The following is a 27,418-nucleotide window of genomic DNA, read 5'->3' as shown; positions in this document are numbered from 1 at the left end:
GTCTTTTAAATCCTTTTTATTAGTCAAATTTCAAATTCTTTTGGGACTTGCTGTCTTTCTGCTTCTATCTCTGAGTATTTCTGGTACTTCAGTAGTCTTGCAGCAAATACCTTTATGTACATGACAAACTGCACGTAGAGTCATGGCCTTCTATACACTTTCAATTCCTCCTGTAGGATGCCAGTGAGGTATGGGGAAACAGTTGGAACTATAGCAGGGAACACTACACAACATCTTAAAACTGCTTTCAGTTTTCAATTCTTTGAGACTAAACACACTCTTATACTCTCCAAAGTTGTTTATACTGAATTTCTGAAGTATGTTAAAAGGAGGTTACAAAACAGTCAAGGCAGAGAAGCCCTAAAGGAACTGTTTGGACTCTTGGCTCTACTTCCTTATTTGGCTGTATTTCAGATCGAGTATGCCAGAAAGAACGTGAATAGTGCCAATAAGAAACTTCTTGGTGCTCAGGAAAGGCTTTATCAATCCTGGGTAGAATGGAAGAAAAATACAGGCCAAAATGATGGTGATGATCTGCGTAGTGCTGAGGTAAATGGATGTAAATGTACACCAGAAATAAATGTATTTTATCCCATCAAGGTAATGGAAAACTAACCATTTGCCGTTACCTTGAGAATGCTCATCCTATGTAGTGTATGAACCCATGTTTGGATATCTGTATGTAGACTAACTAGAAACCATTTATGTGATGTGTCCAGACCAGAAATAATGATTTGTCAGCAGTCTTAGGGACGGACTTACTGAGTCCTACACGTTGCTTTCAAGGATAGTTCATTGATTAGAGTGTACTTACCTGCTGTGACTTGTTACCCAGAGTTGAAACAAAAATCTGTTTCACTGTTGCTGGGTAGAAGTTACCAGTTTCTTTTCACGAAGTACTTGAGTGTTGAAGAAATATCTTTGATGCTTCAGACTTAAAATGTGGTTTATTGTCTGCTATAGCTTTATTTCACCTACTTCCCCTTCACTTTGCTTCTTGATGTATCTTGAATAACATAAAACTGCTACAGTTATAAAAAGACACTAATGTGCTGCTGTGCTTGTTCTTTCTAGCACATTGAGTCAAGAACTCTAGCTATTGCACGGAGCCTCACTCAGCAGCTTCAGACCACCTGCCTCACACTGGTCTCAAGCCTACAGGGGCTGCCACAGAATGTACAGGATCAGGTTTACAGTGTTGGGTCAATGGCAGGTGATGTCTACCAGAGCTTTCGGTCAGCATCTTCTTTCCAAGAATTATCAGACAGCTTTATTGCAGTTAGCAAAGGACAGCTGAAGAAAATGAAGGAGTCTCTGGATGATGTGATGGATTATCTTGTTAACAACACACCGCTCAACTGGCTGGTAGGTCCCTTTTACCCACAACTGCCTGGCATTCAGCATGCTGAAAGCAAAGGTGAAGGGGAGGAAAGTTCCAGCCAGAAAGACAAACAGCCTGAACACACTACTGAACAAACTGCATAGCATGCATGTACTCTGCTGACTGACCAAATGAGTGGCCTTACTAAGTGCAGGTGTCAAAAAAATCCATTTTCACCATTATTTGGTGAACAATTCATAAATACAGGAATAGGGGTGTCGTGGTGCCTCCGGAATCTATAGCCAGGACACTTACACATGAGCTGTATTGTCCTGTGTAGTTAAGCCACGCTTAAAAATTCAAACTAGACTCAAGTGCCTAAGTATGGTCAGCTGACAGTTGTCAGGATGCCCTCTTAGTCTGTCAAGCACCTCATCCTGCTTCAGTGGTATTAATACCACTAGCCTAAATGAAACAATGAAACCCACGATAGCTGAAAGCCTTTGATTTGTTGCTTAATCTCTAGTAGAATTATATAAAAGCCTTACGTACTGTGTAATGCATTTAACTGCTCTACAGTCTAGCTATGTACACTTAAGTGCTATGTTTGCTGCAGATCACACATTTGAGAAATATGCATCTGACTATCTCAGATTCTATTGCTACATCATTCCTGACAAAAGTTCTGTTGAGTTCAGAATGCCAAAGCTGAAAGTGGGGTTTCTGAATGAGTCAGCTGGAGCTAAATGCTGTGACAGTGTTGCCATTAACTATACAAATTGAATTACTGTATAACACAGTAACTTGATCACAGAATATCTCAACTGGAATGGACTTGAAAGCATCATCAAGTTTGACTCCTGCTCCTTGCAGGACTACCTAAAAACTAAACCATATGACTAAGAGAATAATCTAGATGCTCCATGAACACTCTTCAGTGATAGACCAAATAATTATCATTAACACATTTTTTAATAAGCAGTATAAAGGCAAGATTCATGCTGTTTGTACCCAGGTGCCTGGTGTTGTGTGTGTGTGTTTTTGTAGCCATCGTTTTGTAACTCATTTTTGTATGTTAGTAATAAATGCTTAGCAGCCAAATCCTGTCTCCTTTGTTTCAAAACGATCTAACTTGCTCTTCTGTGACTCTCTCAAACTGGGTCCAGCAGAAAGCAAGTTTGACATGCAAATGATGTAGATGTGCATTGAAAATGTTTGTGTATGTATTAATGGATAGATAAGATACTGCTGCAGCATTTCCTTCCTTTTGAATTTCTATGTATCAGTCCATTGAGTCTTAGCTTTACTGCTGCTTTTGCTGATCCTTGCTGTTGTCACCTTTAAAGATGACCTAAACTGTCAGCTGCTGGATGTTCTAATATTGAAAAGAGATGGAAATGGACAAAAGAACTCTCTCGTCCCTTCATACTAGGTGTTGTATGTGCTTGACATGGTCATCTACCTGCTTTATCTTCTGACTCCCTATAAACAGTGTTTACTTCTCAGCTGTATCACCAGTTTTAACTTAACTTTGTTGTCTTCTTGAACCTGAGTGACAAAAGAATGTTAACACTCAACTGCTTCAGTGGAATTATTCTCAGTAAGTCCTGTGAGCCCCTCCACTTGGAAAGAAGTAGTTACTAAGAAATAAGATTTCTTGGGTTAGGGCTGTCCAGGTAAGTTGTATCCTTTTTCCTGATGCATGCCCTATACAGCTTCTGGTTGCAATCATCTAGTGTAGCAATGCCAGCCACCACTTTCAAAGATGCCAAATAGGCAAAAACGCAGATCAAAGAAAACATATCAAAGAAAACATATCACACAGTCACACATTGCTACATGGAACAAATACCTCCATCTGGCTTGATGTAGGCACTAGCAAATTACATGTTGTCCAGCCTTTTAGTGTGATAGTTTTAGTTATTTAGATTGGGGTTGGCCAATAAGTGTGAGGAAGACTGTTTTAAGCATAGTATTAAACAAAACTAGCAAAACAGGATTGCAGGTAAAGAGTGTGTAACTTACAGCTTTTAATAGTCACCTTACATAAGGGCAGTGCATAACATGAAATTAACATGAGATGATACAACTCCTTTACAGCTAGGGCCTGAGTTAGGACTTCTGGAGATATAGCAGTTTCAGGAATTAGTTTATTTTTAAGTTTACTTTATTATTGCATAGATCCAGGAAAAATAAATTTTTTATCTCCACTTGCAATAATACTTGTAGTGTGCATCCACTATTGTAGATATTCTTAGAAACTGAATGGAACTAATTAGTGGTGGGAGCAGTGGGGTGTTTAAAGAAGGGAATTCACATTTTTCTATGCATATTTTAAAGTCTAGTTGCTCTAGGACTTCATTTTGAGGTGATGGGATCAATCAAATAAGATACTCAAACTTTTCAGTGTCTTTTAAGGACTGAGAAATAAACAGCATCATCATAGTGCAGGAGCAGTACATTGTGTCTGTTCTGTCTTCTGTTACGGGTTTATATTCTTGCATGGCTCTCCAGCTTTACTAAATCTCAGCAAGCAGATGAAGTGGAAAGCATGGAAAACTTGTTACCAGCCTAGACCTCCAAAGCACTTCCTTACCATGCACTGTTGGGTGGCTTCTCTTCATGGCAGCTGACCTACCACTGGTGGCTGCAAACAGGGCAAGACCTGGTCAAATGCTTACCTAATGGCTGGGCTCTTGTGTCATACTGTTGTGATAGGTACTTGTTTTGTTAGATGCTGTCCACCCCCAAAATGTTTTTAAGTTTCTATCCAAAACATGCACAATCCTCCCAACGCCCATCAGAATTAACAACTCTTCCCTAGTGGAAGAGACGGCTGAGTAATAGTAAATTTATATATTCCTGATTTTTTTAAAATACAATAAAGTTCTCTGATTAAGATGATTAGACTCTGCTAATAAGGAGAGCATTGAAAGTTTAAACTGATTTGCAACTGTAATTGCATGGGTATCTTACTGCAGGTAATTTAGCATAGCATATTCCACACTCCAGTCTAACTGCAGCTCTACAGACAGAATTTGGGATTTTTCTCTAGTGCAGCTAAAGAAAGGGACTATTACAGGTCTACTGAAGGAAAGAATGATGCCTTCCAAAGTCTTGTCTTTCTGCTACTGTTTTTGAAGTGAGGAAGCTGAGGTGCTTCCTCACAAATAAAGAAGGGAAAGCTGAGATACTGCTATCTTATCTGTTTCTCTTTAACTGTATATATTAAACAGCTCAGTTACACTGCACAGAGGCTTGCTTCCTCTTAGTCCAAAATAATTTTTGAGGATATAGCTTGGGCTAGAAAACTCTGAGGTTTCTCTGGAACCTTTTAAAAAAGGTAAGACCAGATGCGTTGAAAATGATAGGAAGTAGATTGAGCTATTTTCAACAAGGCAGGTAAACTAGATTAAATGGAAGAACATCAAAGGCTTCTACGGTCACAAAACCTGGGATGGTAAAGGTTAGAATACTAACCTGATAAGATTATTATCACTTTTAAGGTTTTTAGGGTTCAGAAAATTACTTTTTCTCTTTTAGAGAGCACTCAAAAATTGTTCATGCTAGTTGACATTTCCTATTATCAGGTGGATTTAACAGGGAGCTATTAGTCTATCATTGCTGATATTTGTTTTTTAGAAAAGCTTTCAGTATATGCATTTGTAAATAGCTCCATATAGTATACAAGTTTTGCAAACATTTATAGCATTGCCCAAAGCCAAACAACAAGATTTGTATAAGGCCTGGAGTTGCAGTTAGTTTGCCTCAATCTAAAAAAAGGTGTAAAGGTTTGGAAATGTCTCCTATTCTTCTAATATTTTTGCAATAATCTTTTCCAGAATTCAACTTGGGGTAACACTTTATAGATAGTAAAATAGGTGAAAGGATTTGAGAACAACAGATTAATTATTTCTCATTATTTAAAAAAACCCAGTAACTACCACCAAAAGACTTTTCTAAAGCCTCAAAAAGATGGAACAGAACCAAACTTATTTTTAAGCATGCTTGGTTAGTAATTTGCATGATTGGAGAGTCTTACATCCAGCAGCTTGCTGGAGATATTATGCACAATATTTTGTCAAATGACTTTATTTTCATTTATTGCAAATTTATGGCAATTTTATTTCTGTTGGATAATATAGTCTCTGATGACTAAAAATAAATGCTTGTTCTGAAAGCTCACAAAATGACAACACTATGTCAAAATGCTAGTGGCTCAGTTCTAAAAACCTAGCAAAAAAACCCCAGATTGAAGTTAGTATTGGCATCAACATTTGTATATGAAGACAACAAAATGCCAAAGTATTTTTTTGCACTGTTCTATGTAGGGATTTTGCAAGTATTATATCTTTATAAATTATTTACTGAATCATACAGATAAATTGCATGAATAAGTTATATCTGGTCTCTCTTTTATTGCAAGAATTGATAGGACGTTGAAAGAAAGCAGTGAGTCAACTGAAAAGTGGTCTGGAAGCAAAGGTCTTTTACATAAGCAATACCATAACACTAAGGGCTTTGCATTATTTTAGTGAGACTTGATACAGTCTAATATACTGATAGACTGATATACTAATATACTAATGGACTGATAATAGTCCAGTATAATATAGCATGGTCAAAACTGAGGTGAGTCATGTTGACATCCAGTCTATTTTACTCATGCTGAGATACACTCCAATTTGAAATTCTGTCATGGCTATCGAAATTGTACTATTACTTTAAAGGAGTCAGGTTCTTCTACAGCATGCATTAAGGAGATGAAGAAAGCGGAAACATAAGTTTGAGCAATTACTCTGTTGTCACTAAGAGCAAAATGGACATAAGTAATGAAAACCTCTTAAATGTATGATAGACAATATTCTTGGTGGTCAGACACACTTACTAAACATGGCTGTGTCCTGGTCAGTGAAAATACATGAAACTATCCATTTGGGCACATTGTTAAAAACTGTATATAGACTACTTAGTCTTTTTAGGATATCTACATTTGTACTGCAGTATGAAATACAAGAACGTGCTGATAATGGGGAAACCTGTTGCTTTCTCTAAGCGCAGTAATGAGAATTTTAGGAAAACCACCATAAGCAGAAGGATGCAAGATAATTCTTGCTAGTAGAAAGGTGTGTTTCCTGCATTCCTAGTGCTTTTTGATCTTTTGGGAAACAAAAATTACTCATCTTATTTTGATCAAGTTTAAGTTCCCAAAGTGGTACATACATTTCATGGTATTCACAGTAGTGCCTGATTAGTCACATGCTGCTTCTAAAGATAGTAAATAATTAGTATTTCAGAGATCCCTGGTGCCCAATTACTGGTGCAGTGCAGTGCTTCTGGTTGTGTACAACCTGGTAGCTGAAGCAGCAGTCCCTTTATTTGATATATTGTCTGCCCTTCTGTCATCATAGCAGGCAAAGCATAGATTTTTCTGGCATGCTGTCTTTCATTAAAGTAAGTCATAAGGTGTTTTGCAGTTAGGGAATGCATTAAAATGTGTCTTCAGTCAGTGCGGAGCTAAGTTACAGCAGCCTACAAGCTGCTGTTGCTTTGAACATGCAGAACCAAGGTCCTGTCAAAATGCAGCAGTAGTTATTTGCTGGTACTGTGTCTGGCTCCAAGTATGTCACATCACCAACATTAAAACTAACCATAAACTATGCTACAGATGTGAGTGTTTTTCACTTGGGGCAAAAAAACTTACTTTTTTGCTTAATTTTATCCCATTTTTCAGAAGTGCCTAAGTAATCCAAGTCCTACTAAGGGGACTTAAGGGTTGGGACTTAAGCTTCTAAGTGTCTTATCCAACATTTTTAGAAGTCTGTAACATCCATGTATCCTGATGTCTTTCTGGCAGTTCCTGAAACCCTGTGCTGCTTAGCAGTACAGAAACATGCAGTTTAAACAGAGGCCAAAGTGAGATTGCAGTTCCAGGTATTTGTTTCGTCAGAAAAGGTCTGATGCAGTAGGCAGGCAGAGTAACACAGCAATCTGTATCAATCTTCTCAAGGCAAATTACTTTGTATAGTCCATTGCTTCAGTGAAAAGAAGAAAGGCAAAATTAGTTTGAAAGCCTCCTTTCATAATTTTCCTGTCACCAGTTTCACTAAACTCAGTTCACTACATTCAGCTTTTTTCCATCTCTACTCTAAAATCAGACCTGATTTCTGTCTTGTGTAGTATTTGATTTGTCTTAATCATTCCCGTTTCCTTTGTGCATATTGAACTTTGTGCACTCTGTAATCAGGATGTTTGGCCTGATTTCTAGAAGTGCTGAGCACCTTTGTGTCCTGTCTTCAGTGAAGGAGTGCTGGACAAATTTGTTTAGTTTTACTTTTGAATTGATTGAAATTTCATTCCTACACAGGTTCCAGATTTCACTATTACAGACCTGTCTTCAGAGTCAGATGATGTTCCAGACATTTTGGATTTGGATGAAGAGGATCAACAGGATTTTTCACGCACAAATGGTCCTTACACTACAGGGCAAAGAGCTGAATAGAGAAGCATAAAAATGTCTTTTTGATACAATGTACCTTTGCCATGTTTAATTTAGATTCCTCCTTTTTAAAGATGAACCTGACTAGTTTAGGGATTATGGGGATACTTTTTTAAAAAAATCAGTACTGTTTCACTTAGCTGCATCTAAAATCTGGGTTTTTCAATGTAAGGAACGCACACTAAATTAATTGGTTAGCATGGGTGTCAGGCTTCAATTCTACAAGCCAGATATAGCCTAACCAGTATATCCAACTAATCTGATCTATATTGATGATTTGTTCTCCTGCTGGTAGCAGCCATGAGAACACCCCAGTGCTTTGCATATAGGGCTGCCAACAAAAGGAGTTGATGAGGATTTGCCCACTTTCAGTCTGTGTGAAAAGCAGTGTTGCATCTACCTCTTTGCTGCTGGAAGGGGTAAGACACTTTGTCTATCTCATATTTTCTCAGGTTCTTTTGTTAGGCTCTGCACCTACAGAGCTTAGACGCTTAGAGCTTTCCTTTGGCAAGATTGCTTTATGCACAAAAGGACTTCCTTTCTTTCCACATGCCTTCTGTGTGCAAATATTTTGGCTGTCATGATGCTATCAGTTGTGGCACCTGAGACTAAAGGGAGTAAATGCTTCAGTATTAAAGTGGTTTGGGTATAAGAATAGCATTTAAATAAGAAAGAGGAAGAGATTGTAAAAAGGAGGGAAAAATAGAGTGTAAAGAGAGAAAGATTTCGCACAAAAGAAAATTTGGAACAAAATTGGGAATTGAATGTAAGGAGAGTTCTGGCAACAGTGATTTTTAAAAAATGTTTTAATAAAATCTCAATCAGTTATTTGCTACGGGCTGGTGAGTCTGCATTTGCTCGCTCAGAGTAACTTCTGTAGGAGCTGGGGAGAGCGGGAACGGGACTGGAGACGGAGTTGTTAATTAACATTTCCTCCCGAGGAGCAGGCCGGCGGCGGCCGCGGCGCGCCACACCTGCCTTGTGAGCGCCCGCAAGGCTGGCCGCTGAAATGCCTTGGAATAAAAGTTTGAACCGCACAGCCTGCTTGGAGTGCGAGATTTTCTTGTTAGGGCTAAGTTGTTTTTTTTTTTTTTTTCCATTTGTTTTGGTTTTGGGTTTTTTTTTTCTTTGTTTGTTTTTGTTTTGTTTGCGTTTGCTTTTGGGGTTCTTTGGGTTTTGGTTTGGTGGTTTTTGTTTTGTTTTCTTCCCCCTCCCCGCGTAAATTCTGCAATCCGATTACAAAAACGAAGGGTCCTCTGGAGGGATACCGCCACCTGGACTACACCTCCCGTGAGGCAGCGCGTCCGGCTCGCCTCGTCCTCGGACGCGGGTGGCGGACGGGAGATCTCGCGAGGGTCGGGGCGCGGTGCGGGCGGGCTCGCGCGGGAGGTTTTGGCGGGCTCGGGAAGATGGCGGCGTTGGAGCTGTCTTTCCGCTCTGCGCCCAGAGCCGCCGCGTACCCGCAGTGGGAGAGCGACCACCTCTGGATCTGTTTGCTGGCCTTGGGACTCAACCCAAAACGCCACCAGGGCGTAAGACTAGGGAGGTTAGTGCTAGGGAGAGTCGGGGGAGGGCGGAGGCGGGGGGTCCGAGCGGGGTATCGCTCGGGAGCGCGAGGCGGGAGCGTCTCGCCATGGCCACCGAGGGGCCCGGTGCCCCATGCCAAAGAGAGCGCCCGGGAAGTGTCCGCAGTGCCGCCGCAGTCCACATTGCCTCAGACTTTCTGAAGAAATAAAATCCAGGAATGGTGAGAACTCCTGCTCTCCCTCACGGTCCTGTGGGGAAGGCGAGGTTAGGGGCTTCCTAGCTTGTTTTGAAAACTTACCTTGAAAGATAACACTCTTGCCGTAATTGTTTCGTTGCACCGTGACCGTTAGAGGGCTCGAATGGGCCTTAAAGCATCGCACGGAGCCGACCCCGCCCCTCCGCCGCGGGTCAGGATTCTGGCGCCAGACCAGGTTGCTCGAGGCCTTACCCAGCCTGGCCTTAAACACTTCCAGGGTCGGGGCGTCCGCAACCTCTCTGGGCAGCCTTTTCCAGTGTCTCACTACTGTCACAGTAAAGATTTTTTTCCCCAAATACCTATATTAAATTTTTCCTCTTTCAACTTGTACCCATTGCTCCTTGTTCCTTCACTACAATTCCTGACGAAAAGTCCCTCTCCAGCTTCCCCGTAGGCCCCCTTCAGATACTGTAAGGTTGCTATAAGGTCTCCAGGTAATCTATTCTCCTGAGCAGCCCCAGCTCTCTCAGTCTTTGTAGGAGAGGTGCTCCAGTCTGCTTTTCAACTTCGTGCCCTTTCTCTGGACTTGATCCAACAGTTCCATGTCCTTGTTAATTTGGAGGCACCAGAGCTGAATGCAGCACTCCAGGTGGGAGGAGGTCTTACAAGAGCAGAACAGAGGGGCAGAATCACCACCTTTGTTCTGTTGGCCACACTGTTTTTGTGGCAGCCCTAGATTTCACCTGTGCTAAATAGGATGAAAAGTGTGTACTTTTACATAGGAAATATAGTGTTCAATTGATTATTCTGTAATGTAACACTGTTTTGTAGTCTTTAGCAGCCAGTAAAAATGCTCTGTTAATTAGTCACCATAACTACTTCTGATGTGAATGTTTATTTGTGTATTAGGGATATGTTTGCTAAACCAAACAGCAAAGCGATTTTTCTCGTTGCCCGCTTCTTGTTTACTAAGCTGGATAAGCACCGTGCAAGACAAACTTTCAAGTAAGTGTTTGGCTTCTGAGATTACTGCTGTGCCCTTAATTAAGGATATGTTCTATGTAGTTTCTGGAGGGGAAGGAAGTGGTTTCTTGGGGAATACTTTGGAAGAAGAACATACAGGCAGAGAATTTGTTTAATTTTGATCACAACTCAGTCAGTTTTGATCAGTCTGAAACCTTGCCTTAATCAGTTGTTTCTGTTGGCAACTTTGATATAAATTTTAATAGCTGATAAATAATATACTTGTCCCATTCTTTCTGACCAAACAGAAAATAACATTTGGTGTTTAGGGATTGTTTCTAGGACCTTCGATATGGCAAGAGCCCTGTGTTCTTTACTGTTTTTATTTTGTATAACAGAACTGTTTCACCTTATGCATTTGAAGACATGGCAGGAGGAGGACCAGTGATAAGAAAATGGTCAGGGTTCTGGCCCTTTTTTTTTTATTTTTCCCCTGTCCCAAGTTTAAAAGAGCTGCAGACAAACATCTCTCTGAAATAATCTGTAATTAACTTAAAAAAAGAAAACGTTGTCATTTGACAAATCTGTTCTTGATCTAGGGTGTATGCACCTTATTTTCTGGCTCAGCATCAATAAGAAATGTGTGTCTTATTCTTGTTTTTACAGTGGTTAATTAGGAATAATATTTGAATGCATTTTGACATGACCTTTTTTTTCCACTTCTTCCCTTTCCTTTTTAAATGAAAAGGCACTCTGGATTCACAAGACTACCAAGTCCTAGATTTAGGAAGCAGTGCTGTCTGTGGCTAAGAGAAATTTCAGTGAGTATTACAAAAAGTGGAAGTTGATGCTCTACTGGTTTCTGCAACCTTATTCTTTTTTTTAAGATAACTGTTTTATATCATAGTTTTAAATAAGGATTTTTTTATCAAAGAATTCACTTTTGCTTTGTATATTCTTTTCATATAGTTTATCTTGGACTTCCATGAAGAAAAGATGTTGGCATTGGGGAGTTTAGAAGACAGAGTCCTAAAGGACTCTTTTAGGACCAGTTGGGTCCTAAACTGCTGTGGCTTGCATTTGGGTAGCAGTATTTGATTAAATGGAAGTCTAGAGAGTCCCTTAGCCCTGGGTGAGAAAAACTTCCTTCAGCTGGAGGGGTGTTTATTTAAGTTGCCTGGAAAGGTGTTTCTTATTGGGAAAGCTGATTCACATGCATAAAAAACTTAATTAGTCTTGTATATGGGAAAGGGGCTAAAATGTAAGGCAAGCTTTTTAAAGACAAAGCAAAACTGATTGCTTCAGGTATCATTGGTTATTATGTTGCTTTCTTATGTTGCCTTTGTTTTAATGATTGTTCTAAAAATCTTGTCCTTATGTTCCTCAACACTTCAATATTTTAGTAATAGTAGATAAGGTGAAAACTAAGGATGCGATATCTTTAAATATGATTAACATGCACTGATTTGTGACTTCAGTAGAAAATAGGAAAGAAAACTTGAATGTGTTTTCAAAGATAGGGGTTAACAGTTAGGAATGAGGAGGGCACCAATTTTTAACATTTATCCAACAGTGATTTCAGTCTTTGCATTGAAACCATCTTGTGTACAGAACTGAGTGAATGTGAACATTGGAAACAGCTTTATACTCTTCTCCTGACTACAGTAGGTGTTAACAGTGATGGGCAAAGTCATTTAGCTTTGTCATCAGGCTTGCTAGTGTATAATCTGCAGCATTTTGGTATGCAGGCAAGTCTTTGATTGCTGTTTTTTATGCTTTACTTCTCAAATTAGTTTTGTGTTTAAAATGATTGTACTTTTCTTGCAGGAAGAGGAAAAAGGTTTTCCACAAATTACACCTTCCACACTGATTTTTTCTTGTGGTGCTAAAGTTGTTCACATGTTCTACTGTTTTGCAAGATACGTAATGATTGAGAACATGAAAAAGCTCTCTGTAGGTGAGCTGTATGGGACAGTAAAAATGCTTCAAATGTTATGTTTGTAAATGTGTAAAATCTTTAATATATGACAGGAGCTTTAAGAAGTTCTTAGTTGGATGCTCAGGTCAGTCTTTCACAGGGTTCTGTGTATTTGCATAGAGCTACCGCTAATAGAACAGTGCAGTTGGTTTTGCTCTCTATTGCTTTATGGTTCTTGTTCCAAGGTTCACCCGTGCAATGCTCTGCACCATTACCCATACAAGCAATGATTTGTATGGTATTGGATGGTTACACTATTTTCTTTCTCGGAACTTGAGGAATTCTGAAGGATCAGATCTGTCTGTTTAGGCATCTTATATTATTGTAACCTAAAGAATATAGAAAGGGAGTGAGGGAATGAAAATGTATACAACAGAAAAAAGGCAAAAGAGGCAGTACACTGCATGCTATCTTTCAGTCGAGGTAAAAATGAGCATCTTGATTTATGATTCTTGCTGTTTGATTTAGGTAGATTAGGACGTTGTCCATTTGCTAAAAGCAAATAATGTAATCCAAATGCTGGCTTCTATTTAGGCACTTGTATACCTTTTGCTGAAGCTGTAACGTGGAGACCTAAGGATATTTACATAGCAAAAGCAAGACACACAGTTGCATACAATAAACTGCTGCAAATTCTTCGAAGGGAAGACTTTGTTTTTCAAGAATATCGGAGAAAAGCGCAGTAAGTATTGCATTAAAAGAAAGTGAGTCTGCATAAAAGCTGACTTGTGTATGTGTTTTGAGAAGGATTTGAAAAGTCTATGTATGCTTTACATCACAGAACTCATTCTGTTGAACTCCTCCCATATTTTCCCCCTTTACTTTCTTTTATCAACAGTTCTACTGCTTGTAGATCTTTTGTGAAGCATAATAGTCTAAAGCAATGAATAATTTAGGAGATGCTGTATGTTACTTGGGCATTAATATTGTCAGGGAATTCTACATGTATATCTACATATCTACAGTATGATTTCTTCTGAAAATACAACATTCGGAAGATGAAACCTTTGGTTTACTTTATTGACTGTGAGACACATTTTATTTGCCTAAACCTTAATTATTTAACCAAAAATATGCAATTCTTAGCTCTTGTTTATGACAAACACTCCCATCTCGAGAAATGTCATGAGCTGGAACTTTCTCTGCAAGCATAGAGTTATGTATCAGCAGAATTTTTAGAATTTGTGTAAGATAGTTTACATGACTGGAGCACTGTCATGGACAGTTGTGAGCTGTTTAGTGAATGTCAGAAAAGGGCGATGGGTTGCGCTGTAGGTAAAAGAGCAGTGTCAGTAGTATATGTGCATGTAGTATAGCTCCATACAAGAGGACCAGCCATGTTTCATGCCTTTGGATGAGGATTTAGCATCTACAGAGACCTTGTAGTGGGTTTCTGCTGACCTTGATTCTTATAGAGGACTTCAGCTTACCCTGGTATTCACTGGGAAAGTAGTTCAGTGGTGTATTAGCGATGTAAGAAACGGGAGTACTGAGAGGATGACTTTGTGATGCAATCATTAAGTGTGCTGAGTAGGAGTGGTACTCTTTTGAACTCGCTGTGTGTGAATGAGAGAAACAACTTCTTTGGAGATGTTACAGATGGTCACTGCAGCCAAGATTGCAGAACTTTAAATGGAAAGGAATGTGAAGAAGACAAGAGGAAAACTGATGACACTGGCCTTCTAATTTGAGTGTATATCACTGGCCTAGGCAACTGTAGGAGGTATCTTGTGGAAAGCAGGAAAGCTTATGGGTGATAGGCTACTTTCAGATAGCCTTGCTGAAGTTCATGTGTGATCCATCTTAAGTCAAAAACCAAACAGGTGCAACAAGGAACCAGCCTGATTAAGGTAGTGTAGCAACATATGGAATATAGAAAAGGGAACTGACTCTTAAGGCACAAGTACAGAAATATTTCTCAGGTGTGCAGTGGTGTATCTAGGATGGCTAAGTTCAGCTAAAGCTCCAAGAGCCTGCTAAGACCTTGAATAAAGAATCTTGTATTATGCCATTAGGAGGTCAAAGTGCATGTAGGATCTGGATCTGCTTCTGAACTAAATGTAAGTTGCAGGTCTCACAGGTTGGGATACCCAGTATGTACCTTGCCTTAGGCTACGTGGGTAAGATCAGTAGCCCAGTCTCTGTGCCAAGAAGCGATGGTGAAAGAAGCAACAAAACACTGATAGCAGAAGAGGGTAAAACAAAGGTTTCACTGCTTTCGTCCAAGAGCACAGGGATGCTTACCTGGCGTTGTTTCAGAATAGATCTGACATATTTGGAAAGACAGAAAGCTAGTTAAATGGGTGAGCCCAAAGGGTGACAGGTGCCTCAAAGTTACTCAAGGTCTGTGAGTGGAGTTCCTATGAGGCTAGTGCTGTGTCTTCTTAAGGAATATGGATGACAGACTTGAAGACAAACCTACCAAATTTGCAGATATTGCCAAACTGCGGAATATACTGCAGTGGGGAAGCATTTCACAGAGAGACCTTGCTGGGTCTAGAGACCTGCACAACAAAAATTTTATGGGGTTTAACAAAAAGGCCAGTGTGAGGTCCTGCACCTGAGAGAGAAAATGTCCCCAACAGCAGCACAGATTTGTGGGTGATAAGCTATGGAATAGCTCTTTAAGAAGTGAGAGTAGTGTGTGGCCACAAGCTTGAGCATGAGTCAGCAGAGTATCCTGGTAATCAGGACCAGCAGCATGCCATGTTGTATGGGAATGAGCACTGGTCAGCAGATGGTGGGCAATTGTATTATGCATCACTCATTTTTCTTCAGTTTTACTATTTTTTCTCTTTCTCCTTTACATCTGTGTTATAGTATTTTTATTTTGGTTACTAAACTCTTCTTATTTCAGCCCATAAATTTTACCATTTTTCAGATTCTTCCTATTCTGCTGGGGCTGGGGAGGTGGGAAGTGAGTGGGCAGCTGTGTGGTACTTAGTTGCTGGCTGGAGTTGGCAGTTCTGATGCCACATGTGGCATTAGAATGTTCAGTTTTGATCAGCCCACTTGAAGGTAGAGAATGAAAGATGGGAGAGATACTAGCCGAGGATTGCAGTGGATTAGAGGGTTTCAGAGTGTGAAATGTATGAGTAAAAGCTGAGAAATTTGGTTTATTTAGTTTGAAAAATGCAATGCTAGGAGTTTAATCAGAATTTCAGTATCTAAAAAGTAGGTGTAGAGAACATGGAGGTACTCTTCACAAAGATGTGTCCTAAGAGGACAAGGCAGCAGGTGCTTCAGGGAAACTCCATCTGGAAATTTTTAAAAATCTCTTGTGAGAACAATTAAACTGAAAAAGGTTGCCCTCAGAAGTGAAATATTGGAAATATTCAAGACTTGGTTTGACAAGATCATGAGTAGCATAATTAAAGGCTCTGCTTTCAATGGAAGGCTCAAAAATACAATTACTAGAGGTCAAAGTCTTCTGAACATCTCTTATTTTTGTAATTCTATGTCTCCTGTGACCTTGTTTGGGACGTATTACTACTGTTTACCATTGGAGTGGTACCCTTAAAAAATGTAACTCTTTATAGTTTTTTTTTCATTCTTGGCAATGCATCAGAGCTCTGAAGATTATTTTGAATACAGCATGATTTAGGCACCCGGTTTTTCTGAAAATCAGACTGCTACATTTTTACATGCTTAAAAATGCTAACATGTCAATAAAAGCGCTTTAGCAAAACAGCTTGTGTGGTCCAGCTGCTTGTTGTCCAGTATTCTGTTCTCTAGTCTTTTGAAAGTGAGGGATTTGGGTACTGTAGAATTGCTGAATATATCTGTAGTTCACATTGATAATAGATGCTTATTGTTAGTAACTTATTGCTGTTGGGTATAAGAAACAACTGCCTCAGTATGTAGATTTGGAAAGAAAGGACTCGGTTAGTGACTGTAAGCAATTCTGATAAGCTTGTACTAGCTGTTGAATTTTTTCCTAGGGTTTTAATTGGAGAAATAAAGAGGACAAAGTCTGAATATGCAGTTGTGTGCAAGGAGTTTCGCACGTAAGTGCTTTTCTTTGTACCTAAGTTAGGATGTATGAAATAGATTAGATGCTCAGTTTTATGAAATATGAACTGAAATTTCACTGTAGTCCACTTGAACTTTTGTTTTGCATGTGCATATAGGAAGAAACAAAATGACCAAAACAAAAATGACACAACTGAGAGAATCCAAAAGGTGAGCATTTAGTTCCTGCTGTGGCAGTGTGTTGAATTCTAACAGTTCTGCAACACCTACTGTCAGATACTGTTATTTGCACTCATCTACCTATGATTATGCTAGCACTTTCATCTGTCTTCGTGCTGATTTGATACTCTGTCATTATAGGTATTATAACAAACATTTTAACACAGTGTTTTTCTCCTTTTCTATTAAGGTCCGCAGTATGTGGACACTAATAGTGGAAATGCTTACATCTCTGAAAAAGGAAAAGGGAGTTGTGGATTCTGTACTTGAAGACTGTGTTAACCCATGTATTCTAGATGGAACTGATGTTGCTGTGAGTGTTCCAGGGTTGTTAACGTACAGAATTGAAAGTAACATACATGGAGTAAGTGGTTTTTGTCCTTCTTGCTGAATGGCTAAACTGCTTTCATTTAGTCACTGGTGATGTAATTACATGCCTTAAAAATAAAACAAGTACTTAATGGATTATTAGTGATAATTGCAGAAGGATGCATGAAATATGTATAATTCATAGGCAGAGATTTCTTATCATTATAGTGCTAGCTTGTATTTGTTATTCTAACGCATTAACTTTTTCAGTTTAGTAAATACATTGATAAGTTGCCTGATTGTAGTACTTTTTTGTTGTTTAGACATTAAAATTGTGTTGATTGTTTTAACTGGTGCTTTAAGTAATTGGCTTTTGTTTCTATTCTGTAGTATATGGTGTTGTTCATTTATGGCATTGGTATTGTTTGTGTCATATCTTCTGGTGAAGTGGTCAAACAGAATACCTCATTGTTGGAATTTTCTTGGCTTGTATTGCTTTAACCTAGAACGTATTTTTTGAAAAATGAAACTATCAGGACCTGAATCTAAGTATCATGTATACAGTGTCCTGGCTCTGACTACAGGAGACATAACTTTCTGATTTTGGTACTGTTCACTAATTGTTTTTTTTAATTGCTTGCTCTACTTCAAGTTTGTTACAGAAAATTTATATGAAGATGGAAATCTGAATTTCCTAACAGTTATTCAGTTACTAAATGAAGCCCTGAAGACATTGAGCGATGAACACGGTCCATGTGAATTAAAAGAACTTCACAGAATTGAGGACATGGTTACATCCTACAAGAATGCACTACAGGTGTTGAAAACTAAAAGGTAATTGTTAGGAGATTTTCTCTCATTGCTTGTTCTTAAATGGTAGGATCATGTCTACTGGAGTCTTTTTTCTAGAAAAATGTTACAGCAAAAACATGTTGGTTCAGTCTTTTTCTTATGCTTCTGGAAAAATTAATATTTGCTTTAATAATTTGTATAACTTCTTATTGAGATTCTTCTCTAGTTAGTTTCAGCTTTTTGCCTTTGTTTCATTCATATTTTAGTGTTTGTTCCTGGGGATCTCATTTGCTTGCTGATCTGATTTTTGCTTTTTTTTGTCTCGTTGCATTAGTAAATTCTGAGATTTTAAAAACGTTTATCTGTAACTGGCTTACAGAAATTTAAAGTGTTCATTGTGTATATATTTTAGTGTAGTTTTTCCAATTCTGCTGTAAGAAACAAGACTACTTAGCAGCTTTTTTGGTTGTGAATTTCAGTTCTTAGTGTATGCATAAATGCATGAATAAATTGATATATACTGAAGGTTTGTCAGGATAAGGGAGAACATGTAATACTTACCGTCTTTATGTAGAATTGTTATCTCTACCAACAGATGTCTTCATTTTCCATGCTTTTATGTTACAGTCTAAGAAGAAAGCAAGAGCATTATGAGCCAAAGCATCAGTCTATTGCCAAAAAACAGGAAATCTGGGAATCTAAGTGGAAAACAATTCTTGGCCAGTGTCCTTTTAATTTAATCTTTCAAGATGATCTAGTAAGTAGTACTCATTTTATCTGATTCTGGGAAAGAGAAAAAGGTGAAAGTGAGAGAGGATGTAGCTCTATACTAGTGTTTTCTGTTACAACACTTGGGCTTTATCTGTAAGGTTAGGGGACTCACCTAATGCTGTATATCTGATTCAGCTTTAAGAAGTAAGGAGAATAAATGTTTCTTAAAGAGAATACATTTCTTAAAGAGCATACATTTGACTTTATTATAATGATGTATTCACTGGAGATGCCAAGATTGTAGATTAGCTTAAGAGTGAGCAGATTGGTTTTTGTTTTGTTTCTGTCTGTCCCTCTGTGGAAGCTGAGCATTTTGTATGTTCAGTCTGAATATTTGCTGATTTCTGTTTTCCCCTTTTAAAGCAATGTATTTGATGAAGGAATAATAATCTCCATTTTGACACTCACACTGACAGAGGTTATACCCTTATGTAGCTATCCAGCAGAGAGGGGAGAAACTTCATGTTGAGTCTGACAGCTGGTTTGCAGGAAAGTTTTTCTAAATAACTGTGTTAATTGCTGTTGATAAACTGACTTTTTCTGCCTGCTTATGTAACTTTTTATTTTCCTTTTGAAAGACACCTGTTTCACCACTTCAGTCTTTTAGTTCTTCCGATGAAGAGGAAGATAGTGTCTTTTATCAGTCATCTCCAGGTGAGTGAACAGGAGAAACTTCTTTTCCTTCTTCCCCACCACCACAATTGTTAAAAGTTATGTGGAGTCAAAAAGGCTCCCTTCTTGCATTTGCAGATGGTCCTTGATGTGGAAATTGGTTCTGAATGACTCTTTGCCAATATTGCCTTGCATTTCTCAACTTCATAGTATCTTAGAGATTCTCTGAAGCTTGGCAGAAACCCATTGCTTGGCTGTTTTGTTGTTCTTGCACAAAGGATATTGAAACAGATGTCCATGTACAAAGGTTTATTCATGGATTCTAGAGAGTACATTCAGTATAGCAGTAAAGGTTACTTTGGGTTGGAGCAGTAATAGAGAAAGGTAAAACTTTTCCCATTGACTATCTAGGAAAAGAAATTGAATATGGTCTCACACATAACTATCTTTCCCTGATGCACTCTGAAATACTTTATTCCTTAGTAACTGTGCCATTTGGTTAGGACTTCACTTGGTTTGTGTTAGTTGCATTCAGTCATTAGATTAATAGTGTTAATCACAGCTCACTTTGATCAGGCATGGTTGTTGCACATGCTAATTGGCTGATGGTCTGATGATATTTTACTGTATAACCTCATTTTACTTATTGACCAAGTCTTGTCTGTCACTAGTAACAGAGTTAAAAGTAAAAAGCTACAAAGCAAAGAGGAAGACTGCTTGGATCATGTCACTTGCAGTTCCTGCTAGGAAAAATGGCATAGCAAATGTGTATTGGAATTTCAAGGTGCAAAAAAATGGTGCAAAGATTCTTTTGATTACAAAGATGAAAGTACTGCTCCAGCCATCTGACTGTATGTGGGTCTAAGGCTAGAAGCTGCAGAGGAAAGGCTGCAGAATTGGATTTGGAACATAGTTTGCCTTAAAAATTTAAAAGATTGAAGCACTGTACTATGATATGAGCTGGTACATCAGAAAGCTTGAGACAAATTGATGTCTATGACATTTCCTCTGTGGTTGAGATGCATTATCTGATAATACAGCCATTAAGAAAACTTAACTTCTGCCTGTTAATAGGGTCAAATCCAAAAGCAAAATACCTCACCTAACTACTGGAAGTGAGCTTGGATTTTTGATGTGTTGAGTTGAATATGACTCGTGGAAATGCCATTTGTCCCTGCAGAAGCTGAAATTTAAAATTAGTAGAGAACTACTGAGGTTAAACTTTGGCTGTGTATCCAAGATGTGCCAGAGTTAGTACATTGTTCTAGACAGTCCATGCTTGAGATATGTGTACCCTCCAATAATGTTCAAAACATTTACTTCTGTAACATTTACTTATACAAAGCTTTGCCTTGCTTGGACTGAGGCAGCAAGAGGGATGAGTATATCCACAGAAATATTTATTGATTAACACATTTGGGATAAAGGTGGGTGGAATTGTGCTTTGTGGAATTGATGTACCGTACAATTGAAGTGTATGTGGAGAGGAGGGGATAATGTTGATGTGTCTGGGACTGTAGTTTGGAGGAAGGTAGAAAATCTGATTGATACGTGCAGGGCAGCAGATAGAATCATGCTTCTTGAACATGTGTTCAGGAGCAAACAGAAAGAGGTGCTACCTGCTAGGGGCATCTGTTACTACAGGTACTGCCTGAGCAAAAGGATTGATAGTACTACTGTGCTTCTGTATTAATTTATTTTTCTTGAAGTGTAAAATCCATCCAGTGTGTAGTGTGCAGAAGTAGTGTGAGTGAGCTGTGTCACAAGGGAACCCTAAGTGAAGAAAATGAAAGCAATACTAAACTTTTGGGTTACTTTTCTAGATAATGATGACTATCATAATGAAGAATGCCATGAGGAATGGGATGAAACCACGATCGATACAACATTAGTACCCTCAATATGGTATGCCTAATGAGAATTTAATAAAAAAGCATTAGAAAAATTAGAAGTTTAGTTACTGGACCTGAATATTTTGCATGACTTGAGTCTTAGTGGAATATTCAGTAGCCCACTCCTTACATCACAACTACTTGCTTTAGCAAGATAGTCCTAAAGTAACTGCTGTTTACTCCAGCTGATGACGGATTGATCAACTGGTTGCTGCTGAATAGGAGGAGTAGCAGTCAAATTGCAAGGTTTTTTCTTGCTTTCTAACTATATTCAAAGATTCAAGAGACAGATGGACAGAACAGAAGCTTTGTTTCTCAGGCTAAACCTTCTCTACAAAGCTTTTTTCATTGCTTTTCTTGAGAGTTACAGTCACATTGTTCTGTAGCTATTCTTCCTACAGTACCAGCAAAGGGTTCTAGGACACAGAACAGTGGCGTCCTGGAAAGTTTTTTTCCTTTTGTCATTTGCTTAGTCCAGGAATATTTCATGACCTTCTGAATAATGCTGTCTTTCATAATACGATTCCTACAAATGTTTGAATGTACCTACTAAGAGACCAAGAAAGTTAGCAAAGGAATGCTCTCCATTCCTAGACATCAGTAGATGTAGTTGCATATAAGTCTCAGAGGCTCTCAGGGTAGTTAACAATTAAATCCTGGGTTTCTTTCAGTAACTTCATGCAGCATGGAGGTTTGTTTGCTTCTGAGGCTACAGACAGGTAACATCAAAAACATTTTATGGTGTGCTTTTCCTAGCAAGTGTGGACTTGAGAGCTCAAGTTGAGAGCAAGTGCACTTTTGAGAGCTATGCAATTGGCATGAAACTTACTAGAAATGATAAAGCTGAAGTTTTTGGTAGCCAGGTGATGGTTAAATACAAAGTTTACATAGGAACAGGCTTGTGGATGCCAGAAATGGTTCAGATAAAGACTACATAGGAAAAAGAATGTTGTCAGGTCTGCAGAAGACTTTCCAGTCATCTTTTACAGTAGAATGTAGAAGACTTGTTTACAAGTGTATTGAAAAATCCCTTCTTTTTATGTGTGCTAATCAGTAGCAGAGTTTATTAATTTACTATTTTTGGGAGGCTGATACACAACTAGAGCTAAAGCTGCTCTAATTGTCACACTGTTCTCCCTATAGTAAAACTGCTTTCTGATGACCGGGACGAATTGAGGGAAATCGTAACGGACAGATACGGAGCACACAGTATATAACAGCCTTCCAAGATTTGCATTCCAGTTGTTTAATTTGTCTCTAAAATTGTTGTGGTTTTTTTTTTTCAGTCTTTCTCCCTTGAGGAGCCCATTGGGGCTGTTGTCGTCAGAAGCATCTGAAAATGAAGACCTGTTAATTGAAAATGTATATGTCTTTGAAATAAGTTAAACTTACAACATGTCCTTTTTATATTGGTTGAAACTTAGACTTTGTGGAAAAGTGTTTTGGGGGTGGTTTCTGGGGACTTTGTTTTGTGAGGTTTTTGGGGTGGTTTTTTGTTGTTTTCGAGCAATATTTTTACACATTTGAGTTAGTCTGGCAAAAATGTAAAATCTAACTCTGACTTTGCTAAGCTTTAGGAAAGAACAGTAGGAAGTAGGTGCTCTTGTATCTGACTTCCTGTATAACATACAGTATGTAACTGATTCTCTGTTTGCTGAACAGTCTTTTTGATGTGGTCAGTGGTCAGACTTGGTTTCTTTAAGTTGTAAATGAAATTTAAGTGTTAAAATGTGTTGAGAAAGCAACTTGGATGTTGCAATTCTCCATTGCACAGCTGTTCACTGTACTGTGATCAGAATTGTTGCAAGTGAGTCATCTGTGTTGTATATAACACCTATCCTAGTCACTACTTAAGTCCTACTTTGAATACAGTTGTAAAACTATTTTGTATTTAGTTAGAATTCAAGACTGAAATATTTTTGTTGACTGAATACTGGGGCCATTGCAGTTCAGAAATTCCACAGCAGTTTATGCTAATAACCTTTCTTGATTTTAAAATTACTAATAATTTCTGTAGAACTTGAATACTTCTGTGGGAAATAAAAAACCTGTGCCTCAAAAAAACTTAGAAAATGGAAAGGAAGAAATTCCTACTTCAGAAGTGGATGGGAATGCAGATGAAAATGTCACCCAGCCAAAGTCTCCTGTGAAAAAAGATGACCTTCTTGAGAAAGCCAGAGATGAACTGGCCGAAGAGGTTAGGATGTAATTTTCATTTGTTTTTAAGTAAATGATCACAAGTTTGGAGAACAAATCACTAATTATAACAAAAAATGTCTCTTGTAATCCACATACATCAAAAGGTACCTTTTTCTGCTAGATAGTTATCAGTCATGGACTTCTGGTGTGGACTGATAAAATACACATTGAAAGCATGGAGTTTGTGATACTTAAAAATCATGGTGAAGTGAATAGCATGTTCAGTAGAATCATGTTATGATTATACTTAAATCTGTGAAGTACAGTGCATATATTCAGAAAAAAAAAGAACTGTTGTACTCTTAAGTTATACAGGTTAAATATTTAACAAGAACTTGGTAATTTTAGGCAGGAATGTAAGTATTTTTCCTTTTAGATATTCTATTTAATATTTGATTGAGGAATTCCTTTACAAGGATTACTGTAAAATGTGCTACTTCTTATTTTGGAAAGTAAATTGCATTTTTAACTGAAATGATAGTTGATTTTCATCTGCTAAAATTTTTCAAATATATCTCTTAGTCTTCAAGCTTACGCAGTTCTTGGCTACTGTCTTAAATATATTCTATCTGCGCACAGTTTCTTATATGAAAGGTGGATTCATAGATGATGAGTGAACTGAAAATTGAATCTGATTTCAGTCCTGTATCTTTATTTTGTGTTTGTAGGATACTGTGGTCATTATGAACCCTAATAAATAATGGAAGTTAGGATATTCCAAATCCTCCAGATGATTTGGAGAATTAGATTTATTTTTAACCATAACTGATAGAAATGAAGATATTAAAATTTTGATTTTTTAGAATTTGCTGTTCTCTAATATCCTACAGATTGCAAAGTCAGTGATGTCTGAGTCACCTTATAGTGGTGAAGAAAAAGGAATGACACTAGATGGACTCATTAGCTCACTGTGTTTCGACCCATTTTTAACAAGGAAACAAATACCCCGAACTCCAGAAAATCTGCGTGAGTTTGAAATTGTTTTTATAATGCTCATTGATAAAAAATGTGGTTAGTTCATTGACATACCACACAAGAAGAAAAAGGTAATTATTTCAGTGATGTTGCATGTTTTTCTAATGGCTCATTCTAACACAACACCGTAGACTTAATAAGATGTGAATACTTTGAATTTGATTTAAGATATTTTTTTTCTTACGTAGAAACCCCTTTGTGTTGAGGAAACATGAACAACATAAAGCAGCTATACATATTCCCTCTTGAATTTCTTATGTTCCTGAGGGGACAGAAAAAACCAGACTGATTGAAAGTACTAAAATTTTACCTTGGTTTGTTCCATTTAGTTACTGAAGTTAGAAGTTCGTGGAGAAAAGCTATTCAGACTGAGGACTCATTAGACCTAGAGCCGTCCTCTACTGAAGTGGTGGCAGAAGAATCTTCAGTGAACGCTACACTCAGTATGCAGGAGGAGGTGGACTCTACCTTTATGTGCTCTGAACTTGTGTCTCCTGTATCTGACTTGGGTCCTCCTGTATCAGAAAAGAAGTCTCAATTAAATTCTACAGAATCTAGTTCTCAGGAGCAGGTGAGTGTAAGTCATACCTTGGAATCTTCAGATTCAAAAATATCTGGAATTCAAGAAACTGAGAGAACTGAATCAGAGGAACAAAATTGTTCTGCTTTGAGTGGAAGTTCTGTAAAAGATCTAAGCCAGACTTTGCAAAATGTAGAGAAGAGCATGAATATTCCAGATACTTGTTTGAAAAGTGGTAGTAGAGCAAATACACTGCCTTCAGACCACAGTTTTCTAATGGATGAGATGCTGTGCTGGAAAGTATCTGCATTAAATTCCATCTGTCATGAAAATGCTGACAGGGGAATATTGGATGAGACACTTCCAGAATCTTATAGTCTGGATCTCAGCATATCTGCAGACTCAGACTCCATTTGTTTTACAATGGACAGTGAAAATACAGTGGATGGCTCAGAAAATAATGAGGATATTAAAAAATCAAACCTAGACACACAACTCCTGTCCAACTCCCATGAAGTGCTAAAAAAGACTGCATCTAAGAGTGAAGAGGAGCTGCATCAAACACATAATGGAAGCAAGTCTCAAAGTTTTAGAGCTAAACTAAATATGTCAGAAGAAGGAGAGGAAAATGAGAATGATCCTTCCATGGATGAAGGATTTACCAAGATGCCATTGCCAAACTCTCTTGATGAAAGCAAACATTCCCTGTCATCTTCCCTGGTGTCTTGTCAACAGAGGGATGGTACATGAAGTCCCATTAGACTTACTACATAAATTGAAGGGTAAGTGTTAGTGTTCTTTATGCATCAAGATTTTGTCCATTCTGGGTATACTCCCATGGATAACCTCTGAGAGTTGGACTGTGCTGTGGAAGTGGAGGGAAACAAATTATTTGTATGCTTGTTTCTCATAGAGGATGAGACATTAAAAAAAAAAAAAAAACAACATGCTTCCTCTAGGTAGGTTTAGGGTTAGGGACTCCTGGTGGATCACAAGCTGTCCATGAGCCATCAGTGCCCCCGTGGCCAGGAGGGCCAATGTCATCCTGGGGTGCACTGGGAAGAGTGTGGCCAGCAGGTCAAGGGAGGTGATCCTCCCCCTCTACTGAGCCCTGGTGAGGCCACAGCTGGAGTGCTGTGTCCAGTTCTGGGCTCCTCAGCATGAGAGAGACAAGGAGCAACTGGAGAGGGTCCAGTGGAGAGCCACAAGGATGATCAGGGGTCTGGAGCTTCTCTCTCATGAGAGACTCTGGGAGCTGGGACTGCTTGGTCTGCAGAAGACTGAGAGGGTATCTCATCAATACATAGAAATATCTTAAAGGTGGATGTCAGTAGGATGGTGCCAAACTCTTTTCAGTGGTGCCCAAAAAAGAGGCAGGGAGCCGTGACCGCAAACTAAAGTACAAGAAGTTCCACTGTAACTTGAGGCAGAACATTTTTACACTGAGGGCGGCAGAGCACTGGAATGCTGCCTGGAGAGTCTCCCTCTGCCTGGAGTGTCTCCCTCTGCCTGGAGTGTCTCCCTCTCTGGAGACACTCAAAACCCACCTGGACACATTTCTGTGTCACCTGCTCACCAGAAGTCCTTTCCATTGCTAACTGTGCTGTGATTCTGTGATTTAATGAAGTACTTGGAATTTAATATAAACTAGTCTCGAGTAGTGAAATTTATTTATTTGTGCCAGAAAGGTTTCATTTCAAACTGTAGCTGTGTTGCTAGCAAATGATGGGAGCACTTATCAAGTAGTAATTAGAGTACCATTTCATATATGCTTTATTAATACATATGAAATAACTTCAGTATTTCTGTCTTAATAGTTGAATACTACAGAGTGCAAAATAGTATGTTTTCTCTTTCAGACAAGAACAGTTTAGTTGGAAGCTGAGCGTGAAGGAACCTTCATCAGGATGGAATTTGTAAAGCAGCAGCATAACCAGAGCAGTGCATTTATGGTTCTCTTGAGTGTGTAGCATCTTCTCCAAGCATTGTCTGGATTGGGAAGTTTTACTCTTTTTGGTGTGCAAGGAGACTGGAATAGTCTCCTTGTTTAAGAGGCCTGCTCTCACACTGCCAGCTCTGACACTGCCAGTTTCATATCACCCACTGTGGCTTTCTATATACAGTGTATCATTTATATACAGAACTGTACTTTCTTTATTAAGTATATTTTGAACAGCAGATGTTGAGTAAATGGTATTACCCTAGAAAATGGAAAAACCAAATGTCAAAGGAGAAATTTGCTCCTAATCCATGTCTCATACCACATCCCAGCCCTCAACCCAACAGATTGAAATTTTTCCTGGTGCTCTACATTACATTGTATTAATCTCCCTTACTGAGACTTCTGGTCTATATTGCCATCAATTCTACCTGTTAATAGAGGCTGTTCCCTTTTTCTAAACTTCACTGGAGCGCATATTTCTTTAGCGATATTACCAAATAAATGCTTTACACTGAACTTAGAAAAATGTATTGCTTGTGGTAGTGTTGATGCTACTTGATATTAACAACTGACATGCACATTATGTTGTGATGAAAAAGGTGATAGAGCCTGTGGTAAGAGGAGAAAGTACGACTCAAGAATCCAAGAAGTAAACTTGCTGTTGTAAAAATACTGACTCCTAGTCTGATGTGTTTAGAGGTATTGTTAAATAAAGTTGTTTCTATGTTCTG

General features: G+C 38.5%; 2 protein-coding genes, 1 long non-coding RNA gene and 1 other non-coding gene across 6 annotated transcripts in view; 3 read left to right on the top strand and 1 right to left on the bottom strand.

Annotated features, from left to right (window-relative positions):
• Positions 1-8,655, top strand: part of PLIN2 (perilipin 2) — a 13,519-nt gene extending 4,864 nt beyond the window's left edge. For both annotated transcript variants that reach the window (XM_002192388.7, XM_041711058.2), the window contains 3 exons: positions 415-549; positions 1,075-1,365; positions 7,689-8,655. In XM_002192388.7, coding sequence (XP_002192424.1) covers positions 415-549; positions 1,075-1,365; positions 7,689-7,823 — 561 coding nt within the window. In that variant the 3' untranslated portion in view covers positions 7,824-8,655. The remainder of the gene's footprint in view (positions 1-414; positions 550-1,074; positions 1,366-7,688) is intronic.
• Positions 8,065-10,207, bottom strand: LOC140682038 (uncharacterized). The gene is made up of 2 exons (XR_012053275.1): positions 9,646-10,207; positions 8,065-9,543 (listed from the first exon to the last, which is right to left on the bottom strand). It is a non-coding gene; the product is annotated as an uncharacterized lncRNA (long non-coding RNA).
• HAUS6 (HAUS augmin like complex subunit 6) lies at positions 8,805-27,418 on the top strand. Of its 2 annotated transcripts, XM_072922917.1 has the most exons (18): positions 8,805-9,366; positions 10,453-10,548; positions 11,255-11,327; positions 12,334-12,463; positions 13,019-13,166; positions 16,426-16,491; positions 16,615-16,666; positions 16,866-17,039; positions 17,637-17,818; positions 18,404-18,533; positions 19,126-19,201; positions 20,983-21,064; positions 21,723-21,770; positions 22,338-22,413; positions 23,069-23,248; positions 24,081-24,216; positions 24,555-25,527; positions 26,605-27,418. In XM_072922917.1, exons 1-17 carry the CDS (start codon positions 9,230-9,232, stop codon positions 25,493-25,495), a joined length of 2,727 nt encoding a protein of 908 aa, XP_072779018.1. In that variant the 5' UTR covers positions 8,805-9,229; the 3' UTR covers positions 25,496-25,527; positions 26,605-27,418. The 2 variants fall into 2 exon arrangements, with proteins under 2 accessions (XP_072779018.1, XP_030113739.3); XM_030257879.4 differs by lacking the exon at positions 21,723-21,770 and having other exon boundaries at positions 8,902-9,366.
• Positions 22,133-22,263, top strand: LOC115491290 (small Cajal body-specific RNA 8). Its single transcript, XR_003957254.1, has one exon.

Source organism: Taeniopygia guttata, chromosome Z, assembly GCF_048771995.1.
Source record: "Taeniopygia guttata chromosome Z, bTaeGut7.mat, whole genome shotgun sequence".
Classification (NCBI taxonomy): Eukaryota; Metazoa; Chordata; class Aves; order Passeriformes; family Estrildidae; genus Taeniopygia; species Taeniopygia guttata.
Note: the sequence above shows the minus strand (reverse complement) of the source record. Positions and strands in the feature narration are given on the sequence as shown.